Source organism: Nyctibius grandis, chromosome Z (genome assembly GCF_013368605.1).
Source record: "Nyctibius grandis isolate bNycGra1 chromosome Z, bNycGra1.pri, whole genome shotgun sequence".
NCBI lineage: Eukaryota > Metazoa > Chordata > Aves > Nyctibiiformes > Nyctibiidae > Nyctibius > Nyctibius grandis.
The window spans coordinates 28,607,050-28,620,554 of NC_090695.1; the positions used below are offsets into that span (position 1 = coordinate 28,607,050).

Genomic DNA, 13,505 nt, shown 5'->3' on the forward strand with positions numbered 1-13,505 from the left:
GACAGCTGTGTAGGTGGTGAGCAAAATCTGGAAAGGTCCTTTCCACTTCTCTTTTAGCAGTTCATCTGACCATGTCCTCAGGCACACCCAGTCTCCAGGTTGGTATTGATGCACAGGCACGTCCAGGGATAATGGTGCGCTCACAGTGATGTACCTGTGGAGAGAGGACAGAACCTTTCCTAGAGAGATAACATATTCTTTCAAATACTGTTTCTCCATGATCTCAGGATTAAGTCCTGTTCCTGTCACATGATAGGGTTTACCATAAATTATTTCAAAAGGACTAACCTTTTCTTTAGTTTTAGGATTAGTAGCAAAGCTAAGAGTAAAGCACCTGGCCATTTTATCTGAGCCTCTTGGCAAATTTTTACTCATCTGTTTATTTAAGCTTTGATTTTTTTTTTTTTCTACTTTTGCACTTGATTGAGGTCTCCATGGGGTATGGAGGTCCCATTTTACCCCTAACACTTCAGCTAAATTTTGAACAGCCTCTGCTATAAAGTGTGGACCCCTATCTGAAGATAGTCCTATAGGAGTCCCAAATCTCAGTATTATTTGCTTAAGTAATATTTTTGTTACTTCTCTTGCCTTGTTGGTGCGACAAGGGAAAGCTTCTAGCCAGCCTGTGAAAGTATCTATCATTACTAAAAGATATCAATACCCATTTTGCCGCAGTAATTCGTAAAAGTCTATTTGCCAATAGTCTTCTGGATTGTTTCTTCTCTTTGTTACCCCTGATAAAGGTCTCTGCTGGAGTATGTTTGTTCCATCGCCTGCAAACAGTCATGTGTTAATTTTTCCTACCAGGATCTGTAGTTAGAAAGGTTGCTGGATTCAGGATACTGGTTACTTACAGTTCCACATCATCTTGTTCCAGAAGGAAGGCTTGATAGTTCAGCATCCGGCTCGGTGACAGCCAATGTCATCCTTTTTGTTCTAGAACAGTTGTAACTGCATGGGGCACAAACACAGTTAGCTTTTGCCCGAGTGTCAATTTTCGGGCCTCTTGGATCAGTAGTACTGTAGCTGCCACTGCTCAGAGGCATGCTGGCCATCCCTTACTGACATTGTCTTGTTGTTTTGAAAAGTATCCCACAGGTCTTTTCCGTGATTCTAGTTTCTGGGCCAACACTCCTAGGGTAATATGCAGTCTTTCATGTACAAATAGTTCAAATGGTTTTTCTAAGTTCGGGAGGCCCGGAGCTGGAGCACTCATTAAAGTCTGTTTTAGTTTTGCAAATGCACCTCTGAATGCAAACAAGGAGGTTTCCTTTCCCTTGTACTACTTCATATAAGGGTTTGGCAATGAGTCCAAAATTCATTATCCACAGGCAATACCATCCGGCCATCCCGAGAAATGCTCTAAGCTCTTGTTTCATTTGCTTTCATCTTACCGGTCCAGCATCTGGCTTTGACTGGATGGTTACCGGTCCTGCCGCTCGGGATCGTCCTGGTGTTCCTGAAGCCCATACGAGAGGTGTCACAGCATCTTCTGGTATCTCCTGTAACTCAGCTTCCTTCTGTAATATAAAAACTTGGGCATCCAAAGCTTTATTTTCAGGGATGTGGTTTTGGATTTTCCCTTTTGTAAAAGTAACTTGTGCATTCAATTTACTTAGCATATCTCATCCTAACAGCGGCATGGGGCAATCTGGCATGTAGAGAAATTGATGGGTTAACACCCTTTTCCCAATTCCAAATTTTAAAGGCTGGAAAAATGGCCGATCTTCTTTCTGCCCTGTGGCACCAATAATTGGCATGCTTTGATCACTCAAATTACCCTTGCATGTATTTAATACTGAATAGATAGTTCCCATGTCTACTAAAAATTTTACTTTCTCATTTTCCAACTTTAATATAACCAGGGGTTCTGTTGGGGAGGGTTTCGATTCTTCCCCCAGTCCTCCTCAGTCTGAATCTAAAGTCATCATGTTAGCAGCTTTCCTTGGCATTCCCCTAAGGCCTCCCCGACCTGATTGTGGACACTCCTTTTTCCAGTGCCCTTTCTGCTTGCAGAAAGCACACTGATTTATTTTTTTTTTTAATTGCTTTGCAGCACCTGGTACTTCATTGGAAGATTTTCTTCCATTTGCCCTCCCCCGATAATTCCGTTCTCTAACCTCATTATTTTCCTGGGCTATAGCTGCTGCCAGTTGCTGGTTGTTTTTAAACACCTTTTTTTTTTTTTTTCTCTAACTTTTCTCTGTTGTTATACACTTTCCAGGCATCTTCCAACATTTTGTCTAGTAAGCAGGCATCTGCTGCCTCTATTTTCTGCAGTTTCTGTTTTATATCTGCACTAGATTGTCCCATAAAAATGTGTATTAACGAGACAGCATCTACATCATTTTCTGGATTCAAATCGGTGTATTTTCTTGCAGCCTCTGTTAGTCTTTCAAGGATAGAGGAGGGATCCTCATTGTTTCCCTGAACGACCTGATACAATTTAGACCAGTTCTTTGACTTTGGAATAGCATTCCGAACACCATGCAAAATCAATCGTTAGTATTCGGTCAATAACAACCTCTGTTCATTATCCCTTCTATGACCAACTAACATTTGAACATCCTCATCGTTCTCCTCTTCCTCTCTTTCCTCCTTATACTTGTTGCACCGCCTGCCGATGCTGCATGCTGAACAACAACGCTTAGGCACTTTCTTTTTCCCTGCCTCTAATGCAAATACCTCACCTTCACTTACAATCGAACCACATTCCTTTCGCACATCATAATCATCCCGTAATGCAAAGAACAAATTCACATACGGCATCTCATCCCACTTTCCCTCTCGTCTACAGAACAACATTAATTTCAGTATTGTGTTGTAACTTACACTCCCGTTCTTTGGATATTTCTCCTTATCATCTAGGATATACAAAGGCCACCATTGATTACAATGTTCTACAAGCTGCCTCTGGATGAGAGAGTCTCCCCCCCCACACCTTTTTCCAATGTTTCAATATACATCCTAGAGGAGATTTTTCAGAATCCCCCTTCCACCAAGGGTTGTTATCCATTGCAAAATAATATCAGAACACAAAAGCAGTGTTAAAACACAGAGACACAAAAGCAACGACAACACAGACACAAAACCAACGACTTAACACAAAATAACAAGATTCTGGGGTCTCAAACCTCTTATACATTTTCAGGTGACTCGAATCCCTTATACCACTTTCAGGGGGACTCTAATCCACCCCTTCAGTAGACTGTTTGTTTCCCATTTTACAAAGTTTCAAAATTAACACGAATACCCGAACAAAGTTATACAAGTACCACAATTACCACAATTACAAATAAATCTGTCACAGTTCAAAGCCGGACTGGCTGTTAAACTGATAGCAAACAGTAAACGGCAAAACGCCGCTCACCCCCCCTTTTCTCCTTTCCCTCCCCCAAAAGGGAGGAACGGAGAACACAGAGAGAAACTTGCAAGCCGAAAGTCAAAAGCAGTTTCGCTAAGCAGCAATGAATATACAAATATATACAAATATATACAAAACCAATATTCAACCAAAATCCGGACTCCAGGCATCCCCGTAGTAACGTACGGATTATCACAATTGTGCACACCGATACCAATAGCTTAACAACGCACACTTAATTCAGGTACGACTTATTTGTAAGCAATCAAACAACCAAGTTAAAATACCGGTACCAATACTCACAACCAATGTCGTTAATATCCCAGATAGCTGTTAGCTGTCTCGGAAACTCACCCGACCAGGGAATCGGGGGCTTCCCGAAAATACTCCGGTGCGCGCTGGAGTCCTCACAATTCCTCTGGTCTGTGGAGATTCTGGAGAGCTTATCCCATCTGGGTCACCAAATTCTGTTACCGGAAAATAGTAATCAAGAAAACTCTCCAAACCAAATGATAGTTTAGAAAGCCGACATTGGTTTATTGCAGCGCTAGGTGCATGGGGGATTTCTCCTCCTAGCATGCATACCTAAGAACAAAAGCTTGCTCCTCATATACATAATTCCAAGAAAAGCCCACCCATTCCAAAAAAAAACTTATGCATAATACGTTATGTAATGCATTACGTAATGTCTTTACGCATGCGTACTAAATTGGGGAAAGGGTCTTGGGTGGTCTCTGGGGGTCGCTGGTGGTCCCAATCCCCCTTTAATCGTGCTTGTGCGCAAGCGTGGTCAAGGTCTTCTTGTTTACAAGTACATGTGTTCTCAAGAAGAAGATATCGTTTTGGACTTATCTCTCCTCTGACACAAGAGTTTATGAATCAAGTTAATTTAGACATCACAAAGTTTTCTTTACAGTTTTGTTTTGTCTTTTGGCCTTATATAATTAGCAGAGACCTTTATTTTTCTGGGACTAAGCGTAAACAGCATGAATCTTTGTTTACTAGAACCTTGTTATCAATCCCCTAAACAAACTCTATCTACAAAACATGTAGTTTGCTTCAGAACCTATTATTGTTATTCTCTATTATTCTCTATTATTCTAGCTAAAAGGAAAATTATTGACAGGAAATCTTGTTCTGTGTAAAGGTAACACAGAGCAGGCCTTTTAGAGCCTACTCTGAGGCCTACTCTTGCTAAACCATTGCTGAACTGAACTGTCTGGTATCAACAGGACTGCTTTGGCCTCAGGGAACCTGCAGCCCATGACCCTGACTCTATTAGATGCAGCCCTTAGGTAGAGCTCAGGATGCTACTGGCCAGAGCACCACCACCTACACTGTTTTGGGGGACCCAAGCTCCTGGGCAATATGTCCCAGTAAAGTGCTCACCTTCCCATGGGAATAGACCCAAGCCATCACTGTTACCCAGCCCTGTCTGTGGTTGTTGTGGCAAGGAAACCTGGGCATACAGGTTAGATGGATGCTCTTCTCACCCAGCCCAAAGCTGGGGAACAGGGGCATTTTGCAATTTAAGTGTAGACTGAAATTCTGCTAGTCTTTAACATGCTCATGTGTTTTCATGACAGCTTCTGCGTTGAGGCTATTCCCACTGGAAACTGTTAAGCATGTAACACCAGAAATTCAATATCATCATATATACCTGTCAAATACTCTAGCCTTCACACCACTACCTCATTAGGTGTTAAAAAAGTGTGCTACCATCAGAAGGAAAAAAGGCAAGGGAAGTAACCCAAAGCCTAGAAAGACTGCTACACAAAACTGGAGAAGGTATGAAGAAGGTTTGTTACTGTTTCTTAAGCATAGAAAAAGGTCTGATACATCAGCTTCAAGAAATAAGGAGCTGATGTGTTACTCACGCTGGGTAAACACACAATATGTCTAAGTAATACCAGCACTGGCTTACAGCAGCCAGTCTCTAGGAAATAAGAACAAGGAAATAAAAGCACTTTGACTGCCTTCCAGGAAGCTGTCTGGGGGTTTTGGAGCCAGATCTGCACTGACCACTAGCAGGAGGGGCACCAAGGGAGGGAGCTATTTACTCAGAAACCCAAAGGCTGTTCAGTAGTTTCTGAATGTTAGTAATGAGTTAGAGTGTTAGTCGTTAATTTTTTTTTAAGAGCTTATCAGTCACATGTGCAGAAAAGCTGTATCTGTCACACCCATGTGCAGAGTTTTGGGGATTCTTTGGGGAACTGGTTTCAAATTACAAACCCATTAAGCGGGGTTTTTCAACAAAACAGATGAACAATGGGAGCAGTGTGACCAGTCCTAATGACAGATGCCTACTTTCTTTTCCCCTAGTCTCTCAGCAGGGCGAAAGCCAGAGACACTTGTACAGAGAACTGCTGAGAAACTACAATCGTCTTGAACGACCAGTAGTGAATGACTCCCAACCCCTTGTAGTTGAGCTCCAGCTTTCTTTGCTGCAGATAATTGACGTGGTAAGTTACTTGCTTTTCTGTTCTCTATGGCACCCATTCAGCATAACTAATCTGATGTCTCATGTAGGGACAATACTTTTCCTCTTAGTCAGGCTATCAGAGATGAAAGCAGACTGTCTTTGGCTAAGCAACCTCCCTAAATGCTAGAGTACATGCTTTGACACTTCCGAGAAGTGAATATCCTCCTAAAAGCACAGCCATCTCTGATACAACATGAGCTGCAAGGAGATTAATTATGTAGTTTTTTCCATTTCTTTTAAACAGAAAAAAGAATTCAATAAATTAGAAACCATGTGATATTACAAATTATTAATGGTACATTCTTCTCAGAGCCTTGTGGGATGCAATAACTGAAGACTATGTGCAATGTTCAAAGCTAACATCACTGCACTTACTTTTTCATTAGACGTTATAATGGCATTGGTCTCTTCTCCCATCATGTCTTTACCATGCACTTCATTTGAAGGAGTCTACCCTGAGCTGAGGTTAGAAATATATAAAAGCAAAACTTGGAGGCACAGTCCTCTAACTGTCTTGACTGCAACATGCCTTTTCATGATTGGATATTTAGCCCATGGAAAATTTTAACACAGTAATCCAAATCCCTTTTGTCATCATGAAGAGAATTCTGTATGATAAACCATGATATATAGAGAGAATTTCTTTCATCTACATGGAAAAAACAAGCCAGAAGAACAATTTTGACCACCTTCACCCTGTCAACACAGCAAACAGCTGAACACGTTAGTGCTCCTTTCCTCATCCTACCCTCTCCATCGTCACTATTATGGGCTGGTTTCCAATACACCATCACTGTCATGGATGGAACAAGAAATAGAGAGATGTACAAACATTTGTGTAGTTGCAATTCAATTTGACAGAGGCCTCAAATATTTAAACTTTTTAAGGTCTCACAATCTTTCAGAAAATGCATAGTGCACCAGGTGCTCTCCCTGAAGGGGTAACCAGGACCCTGGAAGGCTAGTCCTCCAGCACTGTGCTGTACAAGTGGCAGGTCCAGCCAGATGTGGTGCTCCTGGAGGCAAGCAGCAGCCACTCAGGCAGGGTAAGCAGCTTTCTCTTTTGAAATGTTAGCCACTGCATTGAGCTGGAAGAGAGAGAAGAATCGTACTCTCAACTAAAGTCACTCATTCACAGGAGGAGTTCACAGTCCTCTTTGTGAATGAAAGAGCAGAGAAATCCTCCAGCTAATTTCAAGTAAATTTCAACAAGCCATTGCAGGTTTAGCAGAGGCTTCTTAGCTCCAAAGATCTTGCTCCAGCCCTTCTTTTTCTGATGGTATTTTCTTGCAGTAATTGGAAAGTTGGGCATGGTAAAGGGGACTTTATAGCCTTAGGGTTATGACAATATGTTTTCAAATGCAGTCGGGAGGAGTTACATAAAATCTTTTTTCAGTTGGGTTTTCACATATGAATGTGAAACCCATCCTTTCAGGAAATCAGGATGACTTTAAATATTTTATCTACATTATGTCAATGTCCATTAAAACAAATTTAATTCCAGTCTTCCCTTTTGATTGTCCACAATAGGAGAGGTAATCTAAATGTTCATACATACCAGAAACAAAGCTTTGCTTCCCTCCATCTCTGCACACACTACGGGTGCTAGAAGGTAAGCAGCTCAGACCATTAATGACTTGTCCCAGGCTCATGGTCTTGCAAACTGCACTTATGGTCTTTTTAAAAAACATCCAGAGTCACCTGAAGTGTTTATCTTGAATGATGTAAAAAGGTGCCTGTCTCCTCTAAGGAGGGACAGAAATCCCTTAACAGTCAAGTCCCTGTAGTAGAAGGGTCACTGTGACATCAAGTGGCTAAACTAACCAGACTGAAAATTCACAAAACACTGCTCCCATGGGTCCCTAAATCAGGAAGCAATGCAGGAATATGCCATCAGCAAGCAGGTCATGAGCATGGACACAGTCCCTCAGCCTCCATGACTGGCTGGGCAGACTGAAGTGTCTGGATGCTCCACCTGCTGAAGAAAGTGTCTGTTTAAAAGGAGGGTCGTGATAGCCACAGTGATGTAAAAAAGTAGCAGGCAAGGTACCAAGGAAAAGTAACCTCTATTAGCTGACACACTGCAAGGCAAACCAAGCATGGCATCTCTCTGTTCACTCAGATGGGAGGCCAGAGGTGAGTAGACTCTGCCTTCTCAGCTGCCCTGCCTGGGACAAGACAAAGCAAGTAGTGTACAGTTGCTTCTCCCTCGGGGAAGGGGATAGACATCACCACAGTCTTGACAATGGTGTATGCACTAACAAAGTACAAAGCTACTCTTTCCGACTTGTGTGTGTCCATCATGCTCCGTTACCATAACAGAGCATGACGCTAAGCAAGGTCCCAGCCTGAGGGGACTTCATGCACCATGCTCCCTGGGGAGGAAACAAGGACTCCGTGCTCAGGGGAGTACGGTGTGCCAAGGTATACAACAGTACTGCTGGACTCACTGGAATGTTTTGCAAGTAGTCACTGTGACGGACATGAGACAGTGGACCCTGCACTGCTTTCCCTGTGAGAGGAAACAATGTAAAGAAGATGAAAACAAGTCTCCTGTTTTATGGAAGGAAGAAGGGGTCTGCCACTGATACTCACAGAAATTCACTCCTTACCCTTGTCAAGACCTGGCATCACATCTAATGCCAGGGACAGTTTCTACCTGGTTCATCTACAGGTTCATCGCTTCTACCTGGGACAGGTTCCATGATGTGCCTCCATAAGTCTGTTTCCTACACATACTGTATTATAACATAATGAAATCTAAATTAATCTTCTGCAGCCAGCCTGCTGAGAACAACACTGATGAAAATTTAGATTCACTTTGCTACATAGAGAGGAGAGACAGCTCTGAGGTCCCTGTGGTTTGCCAAATAGTAGTGACAAGTGACTTTACTTAAAATCTCACCTCCTCTTCTTACATCCTTTCAAAGAAAATTTCACAGCATGACTACCTTGGGTTAGGTTTTCTGCTCCTGCCAGCATGTATTTACCTGCACAGGATCTGTGTAGGTTTTAGCACTCAAAGCCAGCCATCATACTCAAAGCCATGAAGAACATGTTCTCTGCTTGTCACAGCTGTGGTAGACAAACGCACGTGAAGGACTTCTTGTCATTAGGGTTAGGACTTCTTCCAAAATTATATTAATTCACAACTACAGCCAAGACAGGAGTCTTACATCTAGGAAAAAAATGAGCAGAAAGAAGGACAGTTACACCTCCTGTTTAGCAGCAGGGCTCAGTTCAGTTTGCCTTGTCCTCTGTGCATAAGGACAAGTTCATGCTGAGCTGTCTCATGTGTATGCAGTTTCTGAGGGTCACTTTTGCTTCGAGCCTGCCCTCTACCCTTCTCTGTCAGAAGCAAGGCATATCCTGTGCATCAGCAGGGCATAGGGCTGGTGACATCTCCCACAGAGCACTGTCAGGCTCTGACAAGTGCTGCCAGCCCAAGCAAGTGTAGACCACATCTAAAAGTACCTGGAACAAGAATTCTTATTTTGACTAAGAGCCCAGCCTTAGCAGGCTAAAGCAATTAAGAAATGAGGCATGACATTTTTCACAATAAAGGAAATGCAAGCATTTTTCCCATGGCTCAGTGTGATAGGAGCCTACTAGGTAAAAACCATTTGTCATTATGAATGACAGTTTTCATCGCTCCTGTTGGCATTTGCAGGAGACCTTATCTGAAGTGGATCTACATCCTTCATGTGGAAGTGCTGTCGAGGTATTTAAAAAAAAAAAAAGATAGAGTCTTTCTTTTGCAGCTACCTTTCTCCTAGTGGTACTATATACCATTATCTTTGTGTCAGTGCATCAGTACCACTGAAACAATAGCCTCACTGCACTTGGTGGTCCACAGGAAAAGCGTGTTTTATTAGCTTCCTAGGCCACGTGTTTCTTCAATCTGCAAGTTTAAATGTACAAAGAGAAAAAGAAAACAAGCAGTCAACCAGCAGGAGAGCATGAAGAAGAAAACCATGGCCAGACCAGAAATGTATCACACTTTTTAAAAAAACCTCTAAATAAAGAACCTGATTTTAAGAAGTGTGCTACAAGGTGGCTGCACAATGCTGCAGAGATAATAAATGCCTCAAAATCCCCTTCCAAAAGCAAACACAGCTCTGAGGTTTCCAGTAACTACTGCGTTGTTGCCCTTCAGAGACTGAATACTGATAAGCACACTCATTAGCCTTGTGCAAGGAAGAGGGCCTAGCCACCATGCTGTCCCTGACAATGTTGCCTTCTGCAGAGCCACCCCAAGGGTCTGACTGTTCAGCTCCCTGCATATGGCTAAGTCCTGCAATACTTTTCTTCTCCATGTTCCAGCTGCCACTGACCCAGAAAACCGCCCCAGCAGCTAACAGGTTGCTTAAGTATGTAATGCCACATGGTTGTTCAGGTGCTCTTGTGGAAATTTCCTCCTATTTCAGAGGGCATAACAACTGGAAACAGGGACTGCGAGCGCCCAGTGAGAAGCCACAAAAATACTGAAAGTACCCCCAACCACCTGTGAGTCATTTTGCACTTCCAGAAGCCAAAAAACACATCATTTTACTGCATTTTGGGCTGCAACCCCAAAACAAATGCTACATCTGGAATATTTAGTATGTACTGTTTTAATTTGATTGAACAGTGTGTAAAATGGTTGTACATCCTAGGGACTTCAGGATCATCCCAAACCTGATCACATGCTTGCAAACAATCCCACTTAAACTGCACATTTTGTTGCTGCAGTGTGTTAAAGCTCTTGACAGGTTTGGAAAGCAGCAAGACAACATAACAGAAGAGTTTAGTGGGGCAACAAAGAACAAAGATTGAGGTTTTCTCCTGAAAACTGGGTCTGTGCCTTGCTGTGCAGTGAAACCAAGGGAAAAGATACTTTCCTTGAGTGCTCAGATGCAGTCATTACCACTATTAGCAGCATACTAGCTTAGCAGTACAGCAGTTTTTATCTTCTCTACCAGGAACTTATCAAACCGTTGGGGTCAAGCTTTAGCTTGCACTGGTTTTCCCTAAATCAGAGACTGCAGCCCTGAAGGCTGGTTTGTTTTTTTTTTTATTTTGTGTTGGTTTGGGTTTTTTTTTTTGAGGAAGTATTTGGTGAGAGAGCAACTTTTAAATGAAGGCATCTCTTCACATCAGAGATGCCCTCATCAGCCTGCTCAGTTCCTGGGTGATCTGCTCCTCAATTAGCAGGATGCTCGAATTCAGTCCTGAAGAGCTGGTGTGCAACGAGCTCCTTGCTGTAGAGTTCTCTGTTTGAGTGAGAACTGCCAAAGCTAGAGGGTGCCCATCAGTAGACTCTGTGACATAAGGTGAAGGTGAGAAGGCAGGAGGAAGGCAGTGCCCAGCCCTGTAGTACCTTCTATCTGACACAGCCCTCATAGTGTCAGTTTCTTCATTTAATCTCTATCAGGTCTGAATGCCTTTAGCAGTTGATTTCCTTGCTTTTAAGTGCTTTTGTTTCATAAGCTACAAGATAAAGAAGGGCCTTGCTGAACTTCACCAAGTTGTGAAAACAACTCTGCTTTCTCATCTGAAAGTGTGCTTATTCATTCCATCAAGCGTTAATGTAGTGCAGGCACTGTTTCCCACTTTGCGAGGTGTGGCTGGAGGTAAGAGCTGCCACAGGGCTGCGAGGTGGCCAGTGCTGGCAGTGGTCCTGCTAGTGGGGCAGAGGAGGGTGGCAGCCAGCTGTGCTGGCCCTGGGTGTTGCCCCGGGGGCAAGGCAGGCCATTAGCCTCCTAACCATCCCATCCTCTAGGACAGAGGCTTTCCAGGGCTGGTTCTGCAGGTGAATTCAATGGCAAGAAAGTTCAAAGGTTAAATTTCTAGCTCTAATTCTCCTCTCCCTTCCTAAAATGACTTTAGAGCAGCTAGATCATCCCCTCTCATCCTTCATCCCAGCACCATCACATGTCCGAATCTCTGCACTGGGTGTTATGTAGCAAACCCAGATCAACAGACAAGTGAATCAAGGAACCAAATACAAATATGCCAGTACACAAAAGCACCTGTTCACATATTATTCCCAATACAGTATCAGTATCCACTAGATTAAACCATAATCCTGATAGTACATCCTGTACAAATCTTTTATGGATAGTTAACTTCAACAACATCAGCTTGGCCACTCAAGACTGAAACACAGAGTGTATGAAAGAGAAGTAATAAGGAAAGGATTATGAAGCAGGTATTCTGAATTTAATTTAATGACAAAGCATTGATAAGTGCTAAAGAGAGAAACTGACTCTTTCAACCCTTCTAGATTAAAGTATCTTTCTTTTTCCTCTCGTAGTAATGCCTTTGCATTTATTTGTAGGCTTCTCGCATAGTCTTTATGAGCTATGTTTACTCTGTTTCTCCTTGTATGGACCTACTCTACCAAAGCACATATCTTTTCAGAAAGTTTTTTCTCCACCAGAAATTTCAGTTTCATCTTGCACAAGTGAATTCAGTGAGACAAGAACAGTGAGACTGATGCAAAATAGTGTAACTGAGAAGGAAAACAGAATGGACATCATTATAAAAGCTGAAAATCAGTAATTAGTGCTCATGAATAGTAGTCATTAAAATTCCAGGCAGAAAAATTACAGAAAGGTTGCTAGACCAACAGATTCATTAAAGTTATATCCCAAACTCTCTCTCCTGGCCATAAAGCTCACTTACTGTGACCAATTTTGAACTCTGGAAAGAAAAATTAAATAAATTGGCCTCTTCATTAGCATGGAAGGAGCTAGAAAAGTGGGAAAGCCAGGGCTAATTGAGCCACAAATTAGTATTCTGGCTGCTTTCTAAGTGCCAGGCATTATCAAAATGTCAGTCTTGCTAAACCAATTAAACACATGACATGACTTTGCTAGCACGATGAAGTTAGGCACCATGGGTATTACGGCTTCCAATCTGATACTACTTCACGCACAGACTTGCATGAGGCATTATGATGAAGCCCTAATTACCTGAATTTTACCTGTGGCTTTTTTTCATTGGCTTCTGCTTGCCTCAGGGCAAACAGTGGAGGGGGCTCACTTAGTGAGCAGCAATTCAACTGTTTTCTCTTGGCATGGTTCCCCAAGCTGTACTTGGTGGCTGTGGCTCTAACAAAAGAATGGCTACTTACTTCTGGGATTTTCAGTGGTGGTCATTGTTTAGGCATTTCACAATAACTAACCAATTTTCTGCCTGGCTGATGAAAAGGCTGCACTATGCTGTTTGAAGATGTGGGAATTTAGATCTTGAGCCCATGGATATTCCTTAATCTTGTGTAACTAATTTGAGCGGTCAAGGATAGCTAAGACACTAAGAGACTTTAGTACTTTTACATCAATTCCCCAAGGTGCACAGAAGCAAAATTTATTTACAGTCAGATTTTCCTGATTATCACTCAGAAACTTAGTTGTAATGGCAGGGAAAGAAAGTCATTCTTTAGAGAAGCATTCAGCTGCTTGAAATGGAAAACCTTTTCCACATCTCCTTCCACGAAAGCCAGCAGGGTCCCCAGAAATCAGAGTCTTCTCCTGGCCATGCCTCACTGTTGTCAGGGGACTGTGGAAGCTGGCATGGGGCAGGGGCACTGCAAATGATCACATTTCTGAAGCCACCAATTGCAATATCAGTTGAACCAAAGCTGTTGGGTGGCCTTGAACCTAGTATTTCTTCGTT

General features: G+C 42.6%; 1 protein-coding gene across 1 annotated transcript in view; it reads left to right on the forward strand.

Moving 5' to 3' along the window:
• The window catches only part of LOC137676309 (neuronal acetylcholine receptor subunit alpha-7-like), a 61,785-nt gene that overhangs the window by 19,946 nt on the left and 28,334 nt on the right, over nucleotides 1–13,505 (forward strand). The window contains 1 exon segment of the mRNA XM_068423016.1: nucleotides 5,687–5,826. Within this exon segment, the coding sequence (XP_068279117.1) occupies nucleotides 5,687–5,826 (140 nt within the window).